At 53.3% G+C, this 22,079-nt stretch overlaps 1 protein-coding gene across 1 annotated transcript in view; it reads right to left on the bottom strand.

Moving 5' to 3' along the window:
• ZNF423 (zinc finger protein 423) overlaps window positions 1-21,599 on the bottom strand; it is a gene marked incomplete at both ends in the record, with an annotated part of 285,025 nt that extends 263,426 nt beyond the window's left edge. The window contains one exon of the mRNA XM_084256847.1: window positions 21,560-21,599. Coding sequence (XP_084112973.1) covers window positions 21,560-21,599 — 40 coding nt within the window. The remainder of the gene's footprint in view (window positions 1-21,559) is intronic.
• Between the last annotated feature and the right edge of the window lie 480 nt (window positions 21,600-22,079).

Raw genomic sequence — 22,079 nt, 5'->3', positions numbered from 1 at the left:
CTCCTGGCATCTCTGCCCCTGTGAACCTCCTATGAGCCCAATTGGATTGGGATTTGCACACCCAGGCCTCAGTTACCTCTGCCTTCACAAGCCACACCCACCGCCCAGGAAACACCTCTCCTCCCAGAGCACGCTCACACTTGGCTCTTCCTGGATCCTGAGTTTCCTCCCCCAAACAGGATGGATTTCCGTATGGAGGAAAGGCAGGAGCATGCGCACCCAGCTCCAGCCCCTGGTATTTATACAGTTTCATAAACTGCAAGAGATTATTTTGTTTCATAAGAACAATCACTATGCAAATGAAACCTCCAGCTAATACAAACAGGGCTGTTAAATTCACTTGCCAATGCTGATGAAAAGAAACCCAGCCTGGCCCTGACCAAGCGCTCTAAGAAAATGTTTAATCACAAAATACATTTGAGTGTGGAAATTAGGCAAATATGAAAAGATGCCCTGACTTCACTCCCTGAGCCCTCCACCCCCCTCCTACCCCCTCCTTTATTCAGCAAGACAATGATGATGGAATGAAAGGGTTCCCAAAGGATGGACAGATGTCAAGACTCAAGGAGGAAAAGACCAAAATGCAGAGATTAGGGAAACACAGGTTCCCAAATTTGTATGGGTCCCTCAAGGCCCTCCTACCCCATTTTTGACAATTTCTTTTTGGTAGGGTTGAGGGGCGGGTAGAGGGGGAGAATGTGCAGGGGCTCAGGAGGGCTGGGCCAGTGGGCATGCAGGGAGGGCATGCAGAAGGGCGTGTGTGGAAATTCCAGGCCAGCCCATGGCTGCCACAGTTGGCAGGGCTAGAAGCCAGGACACATCCCTGTGTTCTGAGGGGTGCCACATGGGGCCAGGTCCCTGGACCAGAGGAGTAGGAATCCAGATGGGGCAGTTCCCAGCTCCGGGCAGCCTGGGGCCTGTCATGGGGCTGGGGACAGGCTCGGCTGAGGACCCAGGCAACATCCAAGCAGGACAGAGTGGACAAGGGACTCAAGCAGAATCTTTTTTTTTTTTTTAATGATTTATTTATCTATCCATACAAGAACCGGGGTACAGGCCAGACGCACAGGAGGGTGAGAGAATTCACTAGAGACAGAGGGGGAACAGAACAGGCAGACTGACGAAATACACTGCTGAGGGGAGCAGCGGGCGAGACAGGAGAGGTCTGCCGCGCCATGTGGGACCCCCGCCATCAGCAGGGATCAAACTGGCGCTGCAGAGGCTGCAGACAGCTTCACAGCAGGGCGCTCAACCACCTGAGCCACCAGGGGAGGCCCTCAGGCAGAATCTTGACTCATCAGAGGACCATTCAGTAGTCCCAGAAGACCCAGTCAAAATGGATTCAAGACAACTCCAGTCAAAATGGATTACAGAATGTCAGAGTGAAGACAAATCTTCTCACAAATTTGCCTGGGTTCAAACCCCTGTGTTTCCACCATGTACTGTCTGTGTGACCTAAAGCGAGTTACTTTCCCTTTGAGGGCCTCAGTTACCTCATCTGGGATGAAGAAACATGCCTCTCGACACTGTCATGACAATACAATGAGATCATGAAAGTAAACTGTGTAGCTGGGACCTTGGAACATAATAGATGCTCAATAAAGCTTAGCTATCAGATTCCAATTCCTTGGTGCACAAATAAGATCCAGAGAGGGTTGATGGATTTCCTGGAATCACAGATTAAGTGAAGGCACAGACCTGACCCCAGCTCCAGTCTGTCCAGCAGATTTAGGGAAAGAAAAGGTGGAGGCCTGGGGCCTAGGCATGCCTAAGGCCCCTCCAGGAAGTGCACTCAGCAAGGAGGAGGTGGTAGGAGGGACCTCTGAAGCAGCAGTTCCTGGGGCTGGGGGAAATCAGAGCCTGGCCCTGGCAGGGCCTCCCAGGGGCCCAGGCAGGGGCAGCTGTCCAGAACTGTCTGTCCATGGAGGGGGCAGGGAGGCTGCCACTCGGAGCACGCCGTGTGCCAGTCCCTGGGGCCAGGCCTGCTCGGCCTGCTGGCTCCATCCAGAGCCCGCCCCTAGGGATGCTGGGGGAGGCAGCCAGGATCAGAGCTGCTGCTGCAACTCCCCTCCCCCAGCAACAGGGGACTAAAGTGGGTCAAGGAGGAAGGAGGGGGCCCAGGAGGGCTGGGGGAGGGGCCCAAGGAGCTCACAAGGCACCCAGAGGGAGGGGGCCAGGGGAGGATGCCTGGAAAAGCAAAACCATGTGTGCGGTGGGCCTTGGGGGCCAGGACAGAGCAGCAGAGGGGCTGCTCAGGACTTGAGGGTTCTCAAAATCATCTCAGAGTTAACTCCAAGGGCCCTTGGCCCTGTCTGCTGCCCCCAGGGGGTAAATCCCCTTCTTCAACCCCAACCTAGCAGTCCCTCCCAAAGCCCCCTCACCCACCAGTCTCCAGCCAAGGGGTCTGTGAGGAGCACACCCAGTCAGCTTCAGCCTTCTGGCTGAGACCTGGAGGTAGGCCCAGCTTGGCCCAGCTGCCCAGCCAGGAGGTGCAAGGAGGAGGCTGGGAGAAGAGATCTAGCTGACCCCATCCTGGACCCGGGTTTAGCAGGACTATGACAGTGCCAGGCCAAATCAGGCCCCAGTCACCAAGGAGAACAGTTAGGAGTGAGCCCCATGTACCCCCAGGGGTGTCCTTGGGGAGGCTAGTGAAAAATTAAAGGGTAGGGGGAGCAGGAAATGCCAAAGAGTACTGGCAAAAGGGGAAGCCAGGCCCCTAGGGAGCAGGGACTGGGGGTCCACAGCTTGACCCAAGGGGACAGGAACTGGCAGGAAGCTTCCACCCCTGGCTGGCCCTGGCCCAGTCATGGGCTTGTCTCCCAGCTCCCCCACCCTGCATGGCCCAAAAAAAAAAAAAAAAAAAAAAAAAGGAAGCAACCACCCAGGCAACTCGATATGGTCCAGAAACCTCCAGGGTCCCTGGGTTCCAGGAAGCCAGCGCAGGAGGGGGTGGAGCAGGGAATGCAGAGGGTCCAGTGCCCAGGGAGAGGGATTTCAGGAGGGAGGAGAGGAACTGCTGCTCCAGGCCTTTTGGCCAGGACGGAAGGGCAGACTGGAAACCAGAGCCCGGGAGGAACACGCGGCCTCGGGTGGAAGCTGAAGCTCCTGGGAACACACTGAGGGGGAAGAAGACACAGGCTCACAGGTCAGACCCTGGGCCTAATGGGCAGTCAGAGCAGAAACAGACAGAGGCCAGAGGACAGGGCCCTTTAAATCTCTGAGTCCCTCAGCAAGGCCACACACCACCAACCAGGCATCCAAATTCCTGGGCTGAGCCAGCAGGACTCTTGGGAACTTGGGGGGGAGGGCGGATAGACAGGAGGGCTCCCCACACAAATGCAGCAAGCAAGCATCTCCCACCTAGCAGAACAGAGAGACTGGTCTGGTTGGGTGGTGCAGTTCCCAAGAAACCCAGAGGCAGGCACAGTCCTGTGCACCCCACACCCCAAAGTCCCAAGGACCTGACCTCTTCCCGACATCCCAACTTGTCCAAGATGCTTCCCTTCAGGAGCAGGCCTGGGCAGGCAGGAGGGAGTGAAAGATAGTGGGAGGGAAGGGACCAGGCCACCTTTGTCCTGGAGGGGGGTTGAGGGGTGGGGGACTGTGGCATTACCAGCCTCAGCGTTCATAACTGTTTACAGATCTGTCTCCAGCCAGGCAGGACCTCCTGAGGAAGGGAGCCGCCTGCCTGTTCCCCAGGCACGTAGGAGGTGACTCTGGGAGTGACTCCGGCAGGGTCAGGGAGCTTGGCTGTGACCTCTACCCTTGGATTCAGACTGACCACAGAAGTTTCCTTACCTGTAGGATAGTGCATATAGAGGTACCAAGCTCACAGGACTGTCCGGGGATACATGAGAAAAGGTGTACAAAGCAGCGGTCAGCCGCAATAAATATTATCAGTGAATACACGCTGCCCTTCCTGCCGCCCCAGTGGCCAGGTCGAACCTGTGTCCCCGGAGAGGAGCAGACTGGGAACTCTCCTAACAAAAACAAGGCAAGAAGGGTACTTAGAGATGCCCACAGACAGGCCCAGCCTCACCCTATGCTGCAACCTGGAACCTAAGACAAGTCTTACTCCCCAGGCAAGTCCGGGTATTTGGAGGCTCTGAAGACAAGAACACCAGAATAAAGCCCACTCAGATACCTGATTCACACTGAACTGATGCTGGAGCAGGAGTATGGGGGAGCTGTTTTCGTATTGGCCTGATGGAGATTGATAGGGTGAGAACAACATCAACTCTCCTTCCACTGCCAACCCACGTAGCACAGAGGGGACCCCAGACCCTGGCCCACAAGGGTCTACAGACCAAGGCACCTGTCCAGGGACACGGGGACCTGAGAAACGAGCAGCCCTTTCACTCATCACTGTGCACCCAGCAACAGCCTACGGTGCGGCTGAGACTCAGGGAATGAATAAAGTCAGGAAGTCTCCATCCAGTGAATGAATGACTGAATTTTAACTGGCTAATTCAGAATCATTGCTCAGATCTTCTAATTTCTTGGAATGCAAATACACTCACAATGGCACTGCTCTGCCTGATACCCCACACTGCCCTCCTGGATGCCATGCAGGCGCAGAGCATGCTTCCGGGGGCCAGAGTGCCTGTGTCCAAATCCTGTCTAGTCCTAGCTGTGGGGCGCCACCCTGTGCCTCAGTTTCCTCCCCTGTAAAATGGGGACAGTAACAGAACCTATCTCCTGTGGTTGCTGTGAAGTTTAAATAAATGAATCGTGTGGAGAGCTCAGAAGTAATCAATGACTTTATTATCCTTATTACTAGTACAACCTCAAGGATGGCCCATGCAGTGTCAACTGCCCTCCCCCAGCCCTGCCCCCAAAGCTAAGGGCCAATCAGTGCTCAAGACCCCAGAGGGCTCCCCACCAGGCACACATCTGGCCAGCGGGGCCGCAGCCCACCCACAGGCGGGCCCCCAGCTGCGGGCTAGACGCCGCCACCGCGTCCAGCCCGCCCCCGCCCCTGCCCCCGGCCCCGGGCCTGGGACTCAGGAGTCCTGCGGACGCCGGCTGGGCCAGGCCGGCCCCAGACTCCGAGGGGCGGGCGGCGGGGGCGGCCCGCGGTGCTGAACAAGCCCCGGCCCCACCCGGGCAGCGCGAGCGAGCGCCGCAGCCCGAGCCTTCCCAGCCAGCCCCCCGCCGCGGCCGCTTTGTGCCCAAACCCTGGCCTGAGTTATTGCGCCGCAGCCATGGAGCCCTCCGGGGCGGGGGGCGGCCCGACGCGTTCCCAGGACGGCTGCCTCAAAGGGGCCCTGGGGGCGCGCGGCGGGGCTGGCAGACGAGGGCCCGGGAGGGGCCCCGTTCCCAAGTCCCCGAACGGCCGCTCGCTGCGGATTACTGGGTGGGAAGAGCCCCAAGGCGCCCTTCCCTCCACCCCTTCACCCCCTTAAATCCCTCCCGGCCCCTAGCTCGTGTCCCTGGATCCCAAATCATACCGCACAACTCTGCAGACGGATCCCGGGAAGGTCTAGAACCCCCCAAATCCCACCCGTCCTGGAAATCACCCTCTCCCCACCCGACCAGCCTCGGGTTACAGCCCTGGCTTGGAGAAGAGTTGGATTCTGGGCTGGGCCCCTGAGGGAACGGGCTGTGGGAGCCGCTTGGCCTCATTTTCCCATCTGTCAGATGGGGGGGTGGGAATGTGGGTCCAGTGCCAGGCACTAGGGACACTGCAGTGACTGAGCCGGGCAGGGGCTCTGCTGGGTGGTGTCACAGCTGGCACGCCCAGGGAGGGCCCATCCCCTGCCCCTCCGGGGTGACTCGTAGGGTTACTTTGAGATAGGGCTGCATGGTTTGCAGAGGGTTGGGGGGGGGGGGGTGCAAGACTCACTTGCTCCCAAGCTGGCAGGGCAAGAGTGGTTCCAGAAGTAGCCCCCACCCAGAAACAGCCCCAGCAAAATAACTCCCCACTCAGACACACCTCCCCTCTGAGGCCAGGACTACTGCCATGGAAACCAGGAGTCTCAGGTCCAACCAAGAGCAGGCAGAGACCCATCTCCCACACCTCCCACATCTCCCACCCTTCAAAGCCAACTCCCCTCACAACTCCCCCATCACCTCAGGCTCAGGTATCACCTCCTCAAACACTCCCTACCTGTCCCAGGTCCTGCTTTGTGTCCCAGAAATGATGCTGCTGCCTGAGGTGCTTATAGATGGCCCCTCACCTACACTACCAATAAATCCCTGTCTGTTCATTGCTTGAGTCTCAGCAGTGCCAGGTACATAGCAGGTGCCCAATCAACAGGTGTGGGGTGAATCAATGAACAAGTGAATGAATGAAAGAAAAGTCCATCTTAAAAGGCTAGAAACGCAGCACACCCTCCCAAAAAAAGAGGACTCTATCACAAGTGATCAAGTAAGTTCGGAAATCACAAACTATTATCTGAAACAGTCCCACAGCAGCATTTTAAAGATTCTGAGAAGCCCTGAAGGTTTCAAAAACTTTTAACTGTTTAAGATAGTGTTTGCCAAATGTGTTTGGCCACAGAAAACATCACTTACTTTTTTGGTAGAACATCAATAAAATCCTGGAATACATTTTGTGAAACCTGGATGAAAACTCATTTCTCACCCTCACAACCACAAGTTTTGGTAAATGAGTGTTAGAGTCATTCAAATGGTAAGCTGAATCTTAGAAAGGAGGAAGGACTTGCCTCTTTTTGTAGGGTCAGGTGGAACTTAATGCTCTGCGCATAGTAGGTGCTCCCAAAATACCCAAATGAATACAGTAAATTCATGAAAAAGTCCGCCACCCATGGGCATTTTCTCTGCCTGGGCACTGGTGAGTCTGAACCAGGCAAGTAATGACAAGAATCTCTTCCCCCCAAAGGCTGGCATTCACGTGCACATGCATGCACACACACATGCGCATGCACACATGAACACACACAGACACACTGTGAATGCAGCGATATATGGACAGACTCACAATGCACACATGTATCCACAGGCACACAGAGACACCCACATGCACACCATTTGGGGCCACATACCCTCCCATATCAACTCCTTCCCTGCACCTGGCCCATGTGGCAACTGAGAAAACTGTTCTTGGTGAGGTGTGGGGAATGGACGCAAGGAGGGATGCAGAAGGCGCATTTAGAACCTGACATCTTCAAAGGGGGATTTGGGGGGAGGTTATCCCAGCAGGTGACAGCTACATTTCTCCACCCATTTTCTCTGAAGCTACATTCTGAGCACAAAGGCAAGAAAGAGACAGAGAGATCTGCAAAGTTAGGCTGCTCCAGACCCTCTGGATGGCCAGTTTCATTTTATAAAGCTGTTTCTCAACAACCCTGAGATTTCACCCTCATACCTGTCTTGGAAGTAGAGCCCCTGTTTCACGGAACAAGAAGCTGAGACTCACCGATAACATGGCAAGGGTGCGGATGGGATGAAGTATGGGAGCCCCAGGTTGGCCTGCTATGAATCCCACACCCTGGGAGTCTGGGGTCCCAGGTTGTTCCAAGGCAGGTCTTGGCCTGGGTCAGCAGCAGAGACAGCAGCAAGAGCCCCACCCCCACCCCCCATCACCCCCGACCCAGCTCATCTTTGTCCTGTCCCAGGGACAATTCTACCACAAGGTCATTGTATGACCTTGTACATCTGACTTGTCCTCTGTGGGAAAGTTTGATCATTAACTAAGAAGGGAGCTCAGCTGAGGATTCTCTAAGGTTCATTGTTGCTTGTGAAAAAGAAAGCCAAAGTCCCCACCTGAGCTGGCACATGAGTAGTGCACTTCAAGATTAAATGAGTTACTCCTGTAAAGTCCAAAGACCAGGGCTCTATAACGCATCTAACAAAGCCAGCTGCTCTTGGTGTTGTGATTCCATCCTTTTGCTCCCAAACCAAATACTAACTCCTCTTCCATGACTTGCCTGATTCCCCCTATCAAAAGGAATCCCTCCTATCTTTCCCAAAAGTCGTCTTCATCTTTACCTTGGAATCTTGTCTGGTCCTATGATTAAGGTTGTACATCCTGTCTAGACTGTGAACTCCTTAAAGACATGGCCTCCTCTGTATTCTGTTGAGTCTCACCTGCCTAAGATACTCAGAACTTAGATAACTGGATGGATGGATGGATGGATGGATGGATGGATGGATGGATGGATGGATGGATAACGATTGAATGGGTGGGGCCTCCCCGGTGGCGCAGCAGTTGAGTGCTGGGTTGCTAAGCTGCCCGCAGCCTCTACAGTGCCGGTTCGATCCCCGGCTGCTCCCCGGCCCCTGGAGGAGGGTCCCACATGGCGCGCAGACCTCTCCTGCCGCCCGCTGCTCCCCTCAACAATTCGGTCCTTCTGCCTGCTCTGCTCCCCGCTCTGGCTCTGGTGAATTCTCTCACCCTCCTGCACTTCTGACTGTACCCAGTGCTGTATAAATAAATAAATAAATCTTTAAAAAAAAAAAAAAAAGAATGAATGGGTGGATAGAAGGTTGGATGATAGATGAAATAATGATTGATGGATGAATGATAAACAGATGATGGAAGTATGGGTAGAAGGATAATAAATGGATGGAGGGAAGGAAGGGGAGGAAAAGGAGAGGGAAGGATAAAGAGAAATGAGCTGAGGGAAAGAAATACCCAAGCTCCCAAGCTCCACCACATTCAATGCAGTACCCCTTCCTGAAGAAGAAGTAAAAATGGTCCATAAACATAAGAAAAATAGTGAACTTCCCTAATAATCAGGGAAGTGCAATTAAAACAATCAACCATTTCTTTTCTGCCAGACTGGCAAGAAGAAAGGGAATGAGGAGGTGGGCAGAGACGGAAAAAAGGGCCTCTCTGGTGGCACAAGGGATTAAGACACAACCTATGAAGCTATCGGCAGCCACTGCAGCACGAGTTCGATCCCCGGTCAGGCAGCTACCCCACATGGCACAGCAGACCTCTCCTGTCTCACCCACTACTCCCTTCAGCAGTGTATTTCAGTAAGTCTGCCTGTTCTGCTCCCCACTGTGTCTCTGGTGAATCCTCTCACCCACTGCACCTCTGGCCTACACCCCAGTTCTTGTATACATAAATAAATCTTTAAAAAAAGAGAGAGAGACCAAAAAAAAAGAGAAAATTAAGAATGCAAGCATTAGAAGATGTATAGCTCTGCCTAGTATCATCCAAGGATAAACTGGTACAACCTTTGTGGGAGCAATCTGCAAATAGCTAACAAATTTTTCAAGTGACTACCCTTGACCTAACAATTTCACTTGAATCTAGCCTAAAAAAATGGCCAAGATTTAAAAATGAGTATGCTCACTGCATGATTGTTTATGACAATGAAAAACTGGAAGCAACTGAATGTCCATCAGCAGAGGCCTGTAAATAAATTCTGGTACAGCTTCATAAAACATATGGCTGTTGAAATGTAGTAGGTTTCAAACGCTCACATGATGATATCTCATAGACTAATAGTCCTTAACCCTGGCGGCACACTAAAATTACCCTGGAGCTGAAAGGGAAAAATGGGCCTGGAGCCCAATCTCCAAAGGTTTTGGGTTACTGGTCTGTGGTGGAGCCCAGGTAATGCTGTTTCTGTCTGTATCCAAGATGACACGAATAAGCAACCAAGATTGGAAATTCGCTACTACCAGAAAATAGCAAATAACAAAGTACAGTTATGTAGTACATGATACTACCTACACTTTAAATTATGTCTTTACATATGTTTTTGTGTAAATGCACCACAGAAAGTTCTGGGAGGAAAGATAACTGTGGGTAATCTCTAGGGACAAAAAGGATTAAATTTTTTTTTTAAGATGTGTAAGTCATCTTAAGATGTGACTAAGGACAGTCCAAAAGGCAGATGACATAGAGGCTGGGGAGCAGGACAGAACTCCTGTGCCTTGACTTGCGGCCTCTCTCCCAGCTCAGAGTCCCAGGGCCTTTCCGGGCCCTGGAGAAAGCATGAGTTTCTCAATTGTCTTTTGGGCCCTTTAGACACTTATAAATAAAAGCAGTGGCTACTGACTCAGGCTCTGGAGCTGGGCAAAGCCTAAGTTAACCCAGCTCTGCTACTTCCAGCTGTGTGACTTTGGACAGGGTATTTCTGGGCCTCTGCGCACCTGGGCCTCTGTGCCACCAAGACCCATTGGAGAGCCGGGCGAGGGGGGCGAGGGAGCTGAGGCAGAGAAGGCGGGGCACAGGTAAGTGCTTGGTCATGACTCTCCCACCACGGTCCTTCCAGGGGATCAAGGCTGGCCCTGCCAGTGGCTCTGGAGAGGCCTATATGGAACCTGGTTATTTCTGCCCATGTAGTCCCTGATTAGAGAACTACCCAAAAAACCTACTCAGACGGATGCTTGGCAAATCCCCTGAGGCCAAAAGAGTCAGGAATACTGAAAAGACACCTGAAAAGACGCTGACATCAAGTGATATCAAGCGATGTCACATCTCCTTTGGTCTGACATTCCCCTAGACTCTCACAGGGCCAGGGAAGCAAGGGAGGACCCAGCTGCCCTGATGTTGGCTTCCCTAGAGGCCTCTGTGCAATGATCACTCCCAAAAGTAACTTGGAAAGACTGAACAATATCTTTCTAGTCTGTGTTATTTTAATATCAAACTCTTTTTTTTAAAGATATGTTTTTATTTATTTATGCATATGAGAACTGGGGTGTCCCCGCTGAGAGGATTCAGCAGAGACAGAGTGGAGAGCAGAACAGGCAGATCTACTGAAATACACAGCTGAGGGGAGCAGCGGGCAAGACAGGAGAGGTCTGCTGAGCCATGTGGGTAGCTCCCTGGCCAGGGATGGAACTCATGCTGCAGTGACCGCAGACAGCTTCATAAAGCTGAGACTTAAACCCCTGCACCACCAGGGAGGCCCAACATCAAACTTTCTCCTGTTACCCCTTCTTACCTCCCAGGGGGAAAAAGTCCTAAAACACCTACGAAATGTTGCTAGTCTCACCAGGTCCATCCCACTTCTCAGACAGGAAACTGAGGTCCTCAGAGCAGCTATCTTGCCCCAAATCACAGAGCATGTCTCCTCCAACCCACTCCCCTGCCCCTCCCAAGAGAATAAAGCAAACTTGACCCAGACCTTCTGCGAGAAGGGGGCCTTTTTCATTCTGAGTTGCACTTTATTGGCAGGTTCTCCCTGCAAACACATCCTATTTTTCCTTCCTGCCCTACTTCCCCTGACCCTAGTCCTCAGGCCTCATGCTGTTTGTGGGGCAAACCATCCCTGAAAGACAAGAAGGGCCCAAAGCCCACTTAATGGAGCTGGGGCTGGAGTCCAGCACTGAGAGGGGTCAAAACCGTTCAGTTCAATGTGGAGGGTGTCGGCTGGAGAGTGGGAGGGGGACAGGACAACACTGTGAGTTTACTGAATTAAAATCTGTTCTATTTTAAATTAGTGCAAAAATCTCATATTGCTTTTATCATTTGAAAAGCAGTGTTTTATAAAGCTTAGCACGATGCTTGGCCCAAGACCCTCAATAAAGAATGGCTATAATCTCACAGCAGAGACTACTGTTCTCCCTGCTTGGGCTGAGGCTAAAAGGAGAAAAATGGGCACAAAGTCATCACCAACCCCAAGGGGCTTGAGGGCTCAGTCCTCCAGGATGGAGCAGCTCTCCCAAACTCGAACAGGGGCTGGGGCGATGGTGGGGGCGTGGGGGTGGAGATCATCAAGGATGCCAGCAGTGAGCCCATGACCCCTAAAGGCAGTCTGTGCTCCCTCTCGGTCCACCCATTCATTTCTTCACTCATTTAGGAATTCATTTATTCATTAACCAGTCATTATTCACTATTGGCTCAATCACTTCTTCACCTGTTCATTCATTCCCTCAGTGGTAGACACATTTACTATTTAGTTACTCAGTTACTCATCCTTTTTATTTTTTTTTTTAATTTTTTTTTTTTTATAGAGGCATGCTTTATTTATTTGTTTGCTGGTTGGTTTGTTTGTTTTGTTTATACATGCACTGGGTACAGTCAGAAGCGCGGGAGGGTGAGAGAATTCACCAGAGCCAGAGCGGGGAGCAGAGCAGGCAGAAGGACCGAAGTACACTGCTGAGGGGAGCAGCGGGCGGCAGGAGAGGTCTGCGCGCCATACGGGACCCTCCTCCGGTGGCCGGGGAGCAGCCGGGGATCGAACCGGCCGCGGGCAGCTTCGCAACCCAGCGCTCAACCGCTGCGCCACCGGGGAGGCCCTACTCATCCTTTTTAAGTGTAAGGACCCAGAAGCCCAGGTCGAGGCCATCTATAAATGAATGTGGGGTCCTGGAAGCCCACCAGGCTGACCGCATGCCATGCACAGATATTGCTCCCCTGAGTAAGTAGGGCAAAGCCAGTTTTGCCGACTCTCACAGGGCTGTTCTGGGAGTTGGGGATTTGAGTTACTCTTTGTGGCCCCAAGAGGCAGAAACAGGACCAACACACCTAAATGACAGGAGGCAGATTGCAGCTGAACAGAAAGAAGAAGGTGTGAGATTCAAGTTAAAAATGCAGTGTGCCACAGAGGTAGTGAGCTCCCTGACAGTGAAAGTGCACAAGTCCAGGCTGGATGAAACTAAGACACCGCCAACACACCTGAAAAAGTCTAAATAAAGTGGACTTCAGGGTTCCTTTCCAATATGGGGTTCTCAGGATTCTGAAAGGTCTGACTCCTCCCAATACACAGGCCCCTGGCTGCTCACTCTCTCCCTCAGAGGCAAGGCATCTGCAGAGCTGCCCAGGGCACTGAGGACATGTGCCCTGCTCACTGCTCCCCAGAGAATCCTCTCCACAGTCTCCACTTCAGGTGACAGGAACCTGTCCCTCTTTCCTCCTCCCCCTCTGGGAGCCTGCTCCTCGCCCTCAGCCTCTCCCTGGGGACTCTCTGAAGCAAGTGATCATCTCTCCTCTCCCCAAGTTCAAACCCAGTAACTAGGGGACAAAGCCACATCTCTGGCTCAGGAACCAGAAATATGACAGACGTTGCTGATGGCTATAGCGTCCACAGCCCCCAGGACAAGAGGGTACACCTGCCTGATCTCCCAGCCTGGAGGAGGCAGCTCCCTTGCCCAGCCATGCCCTGCTCCCTAACCAAGCCCAGATGGCCATCACTCTGCCTTCAGGCAGGTAAACTTCAGTGCAACAGGAGTTAGGTGAACAGTATGTTTTATTTAATTAGGAGCAACAGAAGAGATAAACCTCACAGCAGGACAGGGAATGACAACGCTGCAAAAAATAATTCATGCCCAGGTAACGAAAGGGCAAATTTCAATTACAGAGAAAACCGGGGGAGAAAAAGGTATCTGGCACCTCCAAGGAGAGGGACAGTGGAAGGTTCTGCAGGACCCAGACCTGGGATCAGAGGTGGTCAGCGCTCCAGGAAGTCAGGGCCTTTCAGGTTTTCAGAGCAGCTCTCCCTCCCCTTCCTCATCACAGATAAGCCAGCCTGAAGGGGACAGCCTGGGTCCCGGCAAGCAGGTGTGGGGGCCATGGGATCTGCCCCTTTGGGCCAGCTCACACCCTCCAGAGGGTCACAGCTCTCCATCTCCAAATGGTCATTTTCCCCAAGGAGAGAGCAAGAATGTTCTAAGAACAGTCACCAGACCACTCAACAAATCATCAGTACCCATCCTGCCCTGTCCTCATGCCCACCAGCCCTAGTGGGCCCCTACTCTTGTGCCCTTCCCTCGCTCTGGGCACCCCAGCCTCACCCCTCACCCCAGAGCAAGGAAAAGGCACCGCTGGCCCTCCAGAGGGCCACTTCATCTTCAGAGTCTCTGTTTTGCCCCAGAAAATACAGGACCAATACCAAATGGCATCCTCGGAGGGTGGTGGGCTGAGACCCCCCCCTCAAGCCACACCTTCTGGGAGCTCGCTAAAAACGCCAAGGTCCTGGTAGTGAAAGCCATACAAAGTGGTGTACTCAAAGCCATGGACCTGTACGTATGAAAATGGTTAAGGTGGGGAACTGTGCGCTGTGTATCTTACCTCCTTTTTTTAAGAGGGAAAGAAGGTGAAGAGTTCCAAGCCCCTCCCAAGCTAGCTGGCTGAGCATCTCTAAGATCCAGGCCCAGGAATCTGCAATTGTAACCAGCTTCACTGGAGGTGAAGGTGATAGCCACCCCGGGGATGTACTAACCTGTACCAATCTACTCTCCAGAGAGTCTGTTCCCAAGCCAAGTCTCCCCTAACCTTTCAAACATAATGCCTTGAACAGCAGACATAAATACTTCTTGTGCAAATGAGTATCCAAAACAAAGGACTGTCTGAGTGTCAATGCCCAAAGAAATACTTTTATTTACATAGTCTCCCTCCAAAATGAATGTTCCCACCAAGCTTTCATTCCCCGGGTGTTGCCACATCCACCACAAAGGGCACCACTGAGCCATCCCCTCTTCCCAAACCCCTGTCCTCAGGTGATGTCAGCCCCAACACCCCCATTAGCTACAAAGAGGGAAATTGCTGTTAAATTAGTGGGCCCCTCTACAGAGCCCCATTTTATATCCCAATTCAGACGATGACATGAGCATCTGCTTTCACTTCAAGACATTAATTTTCAATTATTGGAGAAAAACAAAATTAGTCCTGACAAATTGCTGGCGAACACAGGCTCTTGTCTGGTGGTTCATCATAATAACTTCGGGGGCCCACAATTAGTGTCACGGAAGGAGTTCCCTGATAGGCCCCCGTCATCTGGAGTCAGTGGCAGAGTTCTGTGGGGCAAGCGGGCCCCTAGGTAACTGCTCCTTGGTGGTCAGCATCAGAAAGCTAAGGAAGTGCGGTTTTTCTCTTTCTGGGGAAGGCAAGGTTGGGGGAGAGGTGAAGATGATTAGAAAACATCCAAGCTGACCATGTCCAGTATTGAACATTTCAAGGCTTGCCGCCACCCCATCTCTGTCTCTGTCTCTGTCTCTCTCTGTCTGTCTCTCTCTCTGTCTGTCTCTCTCTCTCTCTCTCTCTCTCTCTCAATAGTGGGATTTCACACACCTGGTCAGGAATGCCAATCTCTCCTGGATCCAGAGGCACCCAGGAAAGGCACACCTGGCCCATCCCATAATTCCCACTGGCCCTCTGCAATGGGACTAGGATGGATTTCATGATTCTCTTAGGAGACTCCATCTACGCCCCTTCTATGTCATCCAGGAGTCTAAGTCCAAAAGTCCACAGCCCAAGTCTGAGATCAGAATCTTATAAACCTTCTACAGTAAAAACCTGTTTGCTAAGGTCCCATCAACCCAGGAAACTGATTCAGTGCAGGCCACGGGCCTCAAGGGAAAAAAGAAAGCAAGCCTCGAGTTTGCCAATCTCAAGGACCCCAGAATCCAAGGAACAACCCACTTGATAAGTGATTATCAACAACCTCATCTCATTTGATGAGATTTTTATGTATCTTGACTGCTGGAGTCACTGTATCAATGAGAACCCACTGAAATGTGAATGAGCAGAAGAATTCAGAGATAATGATGTGGCAATCTTTGAATTCGACTTGTCACAATTGAAGCCAGAGTGTGTTTGCCGAGCTAACACGTTCAGAGCCTTGGAGGTGGGGGCAGTAACCAGAGGGAGGCAAGTCAAAAAAAAAAAAAAAGAAAAAAAGAAAGGAAAAAAACAAAACAAAACAACAACGGAAAATTATATCTTTAAGAAGAATGAAAGACAGTGCTGCTTCCAAAGTCAACTCGGTAACTGAGCTCCGACATTGTGTAATTGACTTTGCAAGTAGAACAACAGCAACGTAACAAAGAAAATGTCAGTGTTTTCACAGCACTAATCTATAACGCTGGGAGGCCCTCCCGCTGTCAGGCAGGGCTGACAATACAATAGCTTTCAAAGGGATATTACCATCATGCTTTTATTCCTGACATCAATCAAGACAAAGAGAATCCTTTTCACAAGACATTAAAAATCAAACCTTTGTACAAGCAGATAGGTAAAACAGCATTCTCCTTAAGGACAGCCACAAGGAGCAATCAGCTAATTGGCGCTCCTTGAAAGAAGTAAAGTAATTTTATTTACTGGTGTCCAACCCCAGTCTTCGGCTGCCACCGATCATGGCAGGTAAGCTACAAATCAAAAGTTTCCATCACATTTCCCCCACTCCACCCTACCTTTCCCACAGTAGACTGAGGGAACTGACAGCCAGCACCAAAAAAAGTTTAAGCTGATATAACCAATCCAAGCTTAATTAGCTCATTTTGGGTGCAAAACTACTCTGATTGCTGACTAACATGTTTATGTACCAAATGCCCTTGCAAGCTGACAGGAATTTGCAGAAATTGTCAAACACACCAACCCACACCGGTATCAAGGTTCTCCCAGCCAATCATAGTAATGTGGAGCCCACAAAGAATTTTCAAGGCACTCTTCTGTTGGGATTACCCTAGACCCTCAGATAAGAAGGGAGTCTTGATGGCTACTGCAAATGTTCCTGAGACACGAAGATACTATTCTTTGCAAACACCAGTATATTGTGGACCAGGTCCACAAAAGAACTCCTTCTTCCCCCAGTCAAAGAGCTAACCAGCCCGCCCACCCACCTTGGGAAAAAGGATGGGGCCATCAGGAACTGCAGCCATCCTCTGCTGCCTCACAGACAGTTTAGATGCCTGTGTGTCAGAAGTTAGTGATGCTTAGGGAAACCTGCAGGCCCAGGAACCCGGAGTTAAGAGGTGCTAATGTTTGTAAGAGCTCTTTATCTACAGGCACTCCTAGCCTGAAGTCACACAACCCACCAGCCTGCCAAGGGGTCCAAGATGCATGTCCCTACACCTCTTTAGGACTTGACAGAGCAGCTGGCCTAGGTGGCCCCCGCCCCAGATTATTGCTGGAAAGGGGGTGGGAGGGGAGGAATTAGCAGGCAATTTCCAGCAGGAGATCCCATTGGAACTCAGAGTCAAGGTGTTTTGTGACTCTTTCCTCAGGTATCCTGCAGCCCATCTGCCAAAAATATGCAAGTTTGAGTCTAGTCCCTCAAAGACAGAGGAGTCCCTCCAGAAGCATCTGCAGCAGAAAAGGGCCTTCCTACTTTGCAGACATAAGGGGACGCCATTGTTTTTGTTTTTGTTTTTTTGTAAACAGTCTCTGAACAACAGGTGCTGTGCATTTCCCAGCAAAATGGACAGAAATTTTAAACCAAGAGGAAACTGGCCCCAGCACTGCCTCAAAGAATCACGTCCTCCCGCTGCCACCACCTAAATCAGCCTTTTTCCAAGAGCCAGGCAGCACGCCCGCACCACCAGCCGCAGTGGCAGGCTCCTTTCGTTTACACATCCAAATGAACAGTTAAGAGAAATCAATGCATCTAATTGCCAGACTATTAAATCCTACATCAGGGGAAGAATTCCACAGCCACCAGCTTAAGAGTTGGCTACCGATATAGCAATTATTGCAACTTTCTATTAGATTGAACCAGATCCCCAGCCTTTCGTCTCCAGCTACGAACGCTGTTCTCAAAGATGCTATACTCCGGTGCTCCTCCCCTGCCAGCCCCCCTCGTCTTCTGTTAACTCACGCTTCTCAGGAGCATGCCACAACAGTGCCAGGCAGGTTGGCACTACTGAATTACACTAGGTCTGTGAAGTCACCGGTATTTGCACACTAGACACCTTACGGTTAAAGGTTTGGCAGGATCCTCCCACCAGAGGCACACAGTTACCTTATTTTATTGCTTATTAAGTTTTTGCAAAGAAATAAGTGTAAGAATCTAAACAGCAATTACTAGATAGAGGATGTTTCCAGAGTGAGACAGGCCCTCCCAAAGCTGGGAATCAGTGTCTTCATTGAGGAAGGGGGGATTAAATATTAGGGTGAAATGTCTGCTGCCCCAGTCCACACAGAAAGCTAAAGAACCTAGAAAGGATTTGTCTTGCCCTTCCTACAAGATCATGTACATTTAGCCAAACAAATCTCGACAATTTACACTTGTATGTGGTCTCAGCTGAATCAAGAAACCTGTAACCTCAGAACGCCTCTATTTATTACATCTCAATTATTTCCATGGAAACACAAGCAGTAGCGAACTACACTGTTCCCAAGTCCCCAGACCACCAAATTTATAAGATGGACTTCCGAGGAGCTGCGGGCTGGCAGGAGAGGAAGACAGAAAGGGAGGGGAACGCAGAGAAGTCACGGGGGCAGTCTTGGATGTTGGGGTTGAGGGGTGTGTGGACACAGTCTGAGTGTTAATTAAAATTAAGACCTGCTAAGCACAGACCATTGCTCGATGGAGGAAACTGACAGTATTAGATATTACTCAAAAGTTTTAAGTTGCGGCTGGGAAAGAGATGTGTTAATTTTCTGTCTAAATGAATGAGGAGGCAGTGTGGGTGCGGGGAAGGCTACCAACCACCTGATATCATCAACCGAAATAACATCAGTGAGACCTGATGAGAACAGCCTCGGAGAAGGAGGTCAAAATTGTCAAAGGGAACAAATCATCACAACGGCCACCCCACACTACCAGGAAACAAAAAAGGGGAGAATGGTGTAGCGAGAGAAAATCAGTCAGGACATGTGACTTTTGTAACATGCATGGTTTTTCGGTTTTCCTTTAAATCACAACGCTTTTAAAAACCAATAAGGCTATTCTGCCCCCCTGCCCTACTGTCTGGACCCCTTTCCCTTTTGGCTGGGTGTCCTCCCAGGGAGCTGCATTTTCCAAAGAAGGACAAACATCCCCAGGGGACAAGTGACCCACTCCAGAAGGGAGGTTGTGTCCGTGAGATTCCCCCCCCCCACCCCCACTGGAGGCCTGTTTGATTTTCAAAGCAGCAATGCCTGTGCTTTCAAATCACACTTTCTGAGCATCCATTAGAAATTGTTATATTTCTGTCTTTCCTTCCTGCTATGGGCTTTCACATTTCCGAGATCAATTACGAATTACAGTCAAGCGACTTTCACAGCAGACTGCGCGGGCTGGGGAAGTCCACGATGCGTCTAGATGGCCCTGACACACAGCAGTGGAGGCAGAATAAAATAAAATAAAATGTAAAAGGCGCCACTGCTCCTTAAGAAGCACCTTCAAGCATCTTTAAAGGTGAAGACCTTGTCGTTTTAAACACTTGGTGTGGAGCTGTCCACAATCAAGCACACACTTTTTAATATTGCTTGAGCAAGGGGGGGAGGCAGTTCTTGAAAAGCAATAAATCCATCACCTGCTGTAACTCTTATCTATTCAAATTATCTTCCCTCTTAATTCCTCCCTTGATAAGTGGCCACATCTCCACCCTATTCACCCCAGTAAACTGAATAAAAGGCAAAATGATGAGAGACAAGGGTTGTAGCTGCTTTTGAAAAATGCAAAGAACCACAGGGAGAAACAGAGGCTCTCTGAGTCCAAGGGCAGAAAGGCACTGTATGGCTGATATTTACAACACTTCTCAAAATGCCTATACGGGTCCGGTTCCCACTTTGCTGTCTTTCCCCCATCAATTAGCTTGAACTGTCTGCCGTACATAGACACATACACATTTGGAGAGAGACACTCATTAAAAATCATTTCAAGGCTCATTTCATGAAAAGCGAAAGACCAATTCTTGAGTCTTTCTCAGAGATACACAGAGTGGTTTTAGAATTAGGTTTCAGCAACTCTGCAACACCCACCCATCTGTTCACCGCAAATCGTTTACCTTTGCTTTTTGTGTCTTGCCTTCAAAGAGAAGGAGGTTTGGAGGTTCGCACTGAGGTTAGGGGTAAGCACTGCATCTTCTTTTATGAAAAATCTGCCCCCGTTTAACTCAAAATCAACTGCCCAAATTCAATAAAACTATTTCTCCAACCAGAAATTCAGATTCTACATTTTCTTCTGGGCCACCTTGGGTGGTTCTTAAGGGAGTGAGCAGTGAGCCAGAAAAAGAGAAAAGAAATCAAACATTATTTCAAGACGCAGAGCTCTTCTATTCTGCAGAAGGACAACATCGACCATTTGCGTGTCCCCTTCCTAGGGTGCTTCTTCTGGTCTCCTTTGTCCCTCAGGCAGAACGTCCACTGGACCCCCAGTTCCGTGAAGCAGGCCAGCCTGTCCCAGATTGGGATGTCTGCCAGGGTGAGGACAAGACCAACTTCTCTCAAGGAAAGAGGCCAGGAGTAGCCAGGTTGCTGAGTTTGGACTGAGTTGGCCTGCTTCTAGGAAGACAGCGAGTGTCTCTGCCGAGTTGGGTGCCCTGGGACTCTCCTGGGACTTTGGGAGGCGAGCAATGGCGGGTGGTGTCTCACGACCCTCCTCGCCTGACTCAGTCCCAGCCAGGAGCAAGGCTGGCAGGAAGGGAGCGGGGGCCTCAGAGCCTTCCCGCGCAGGCCTCCAGGAAATGAACTTTTTAGAGCAGCACTGGGCTAGGGCCAGAGGTCATCAGGGGAGTTAGCTGGGAGAGGACTAGGGCCTCGGGACTTCTGGCTCCAGAGAGTAGCCACTCTCCTCCTGTCCCTGCTCTAGCCACCTCCTAGCGCGGCCGGCAGCCAGGCTCCCACCCCGGGGGCTGGAATGGGGACAAAGCAGCAGGCGAGGCCTGGAGAGGCCAGTCGGTGGGGAGAAAGGGGCAGGGGAGGGGCGCAGGCTCAAGGCCTCTCCCGGGGGCCTCAGCTCTCCAGGGCCCACTCCAGCCGGGGGCCCTGGGAAAGCCAGGGGGCCAAGCAAGGGGCGCGTGAGTGTGGACCTGAGTGTGAGCGTGTGTGCGCGCGCGTGTGCGTCTCCTCACAAACGTGTGCACCCCGGCGCCCGCACGCCCGGGACCCTCGATCTTGTTTGCGAGCGAGCCAGGCGCCGGCGTGCGCGCGGGGGTCTCCTCACAGGCGAGTGCGCTCCGGGGCCTCGGCCCAGGACGCCGGCCCGGGGGGTCCCGGGGGACCCGGGGGGGGGGGGGGCCGGGCGCCGGCGCCCGGGGTCGGGTCCGGGGCGTCCTCCGCGCCAGAGCGAGCGCGGCGGCCGCGCGCCCCTGGGGACCCGCGCCCCGCGGCCCGGCGCAGACAATGAACTCCCGGCGAGGCTCCCGGCCGGGCGGCCTCTGAGGCGGCGGCAGGAAGTGCGGGGGCCCGGCCGGGAGCGCGGCCTGGGCCGGGGGCAGGCAGGGGGCGCCAGCCGCGACCGCCGCCCCGGGCGTCCCGGGGCGCGCGGGCGGCCGCTGAGGCGAGGCGGGGAGGCGGCGGGGCGGGGAGGCCCGGGGCCCTGCGCGCGCGGCCTGGGCGCCGCGACCTCCCGGGCGCCGGTCCTCGCCGCCTCTTCCTCCCTCCCGCCGCCGCCGCGGAGATTCGCAATCCCCGCCAAGCCGGGCCCGCACCCCTTGATTGGCCGCGCGGGCCCGGGGCCCGCCAGGCGGCGGCGGCGCGGGCCCCTCGGCGGCGCCCTCGGGCCCGGGTCCCCGCGGGCGGCGGCGCCGGGCCCGGGCGGGTCGGGGCAGGGTGTCCGCGGCGCGCCCCGCGGCCGCCTCCGCCTCCAGCCCGGCCGCCTCCTCCCCGCCTCCGCCTCCTCCCCGCCTCCGCCTCCTCCTCCCGGCTCCGCGCGCGGGTCCCCGGCCGCCCGCCCGCCCGCCCGCCCGCGCGCCGGTCCCTCCTCCCTGGCTCGCTCCCTCCCTCCTCGCCGCTCGCTCGCGCCGCCGCCGCCGGGCCTCGCCCGCTCACCTTTCACCGAGCGCGGCTTCGCCTGCTTCCGCCTGGACATGTCCGGGGCTCCCGGCGCTCCGTCGCCCTCCGCGGCCGGCTCCCCCCGCCGCCCCCCGCCGCTCCGGGCCGCCCGGCTCCCCCTTCTCCTCCGCCTGCCTCTCGGAAACTTTTTTTTTTGCAGCCGGGTCGGCGGCTGCGGGGCGCGGAGCGCAGGTCGCGGGCGGCCGCCCTGGGGGGGGCGGCCCGGACCGGCCGAGGCCGCGCGGGGGCGGGGGGAGGCCCGGGGGGCGCGCCGGGGCCCTGCCTGTTGCAATGCGGCAGCCGGGGGCTCGCGGTCCCAGCGGCGGTCCCGGCGGCGCGGGGAGTCCGGAGGCCACTCGGCCGAGCCGAGTTATGCAAAAAAAAAAAAAAAAAAAAAAAAAAAAAAAGCCGCCCCCCTCCTCCTCCCCACCCCCCGCCGGCCCCCGGCCCCTGCGGCCCCCTCCCTCCCGCTCCCACCCCACCGCCACCCTCGCCCGCCTCCTCGTCTCCTCCTCCG

This window comes from Talpa europaea (genome assembly GCF_964194135.1).
Source record: "Talpa europaea genome assembly, chromosome: 16".
In the NCBI taxonomy this organism is placed as follows: Eukaryota; Metazoa; Chordata; class Mammalia; order Eulipotyphla; family Talpidae; genus Talpa; species Talpa europaea.
This window is presented reverse-complemented; position numbering and strand designations above follow the sequence as displayed.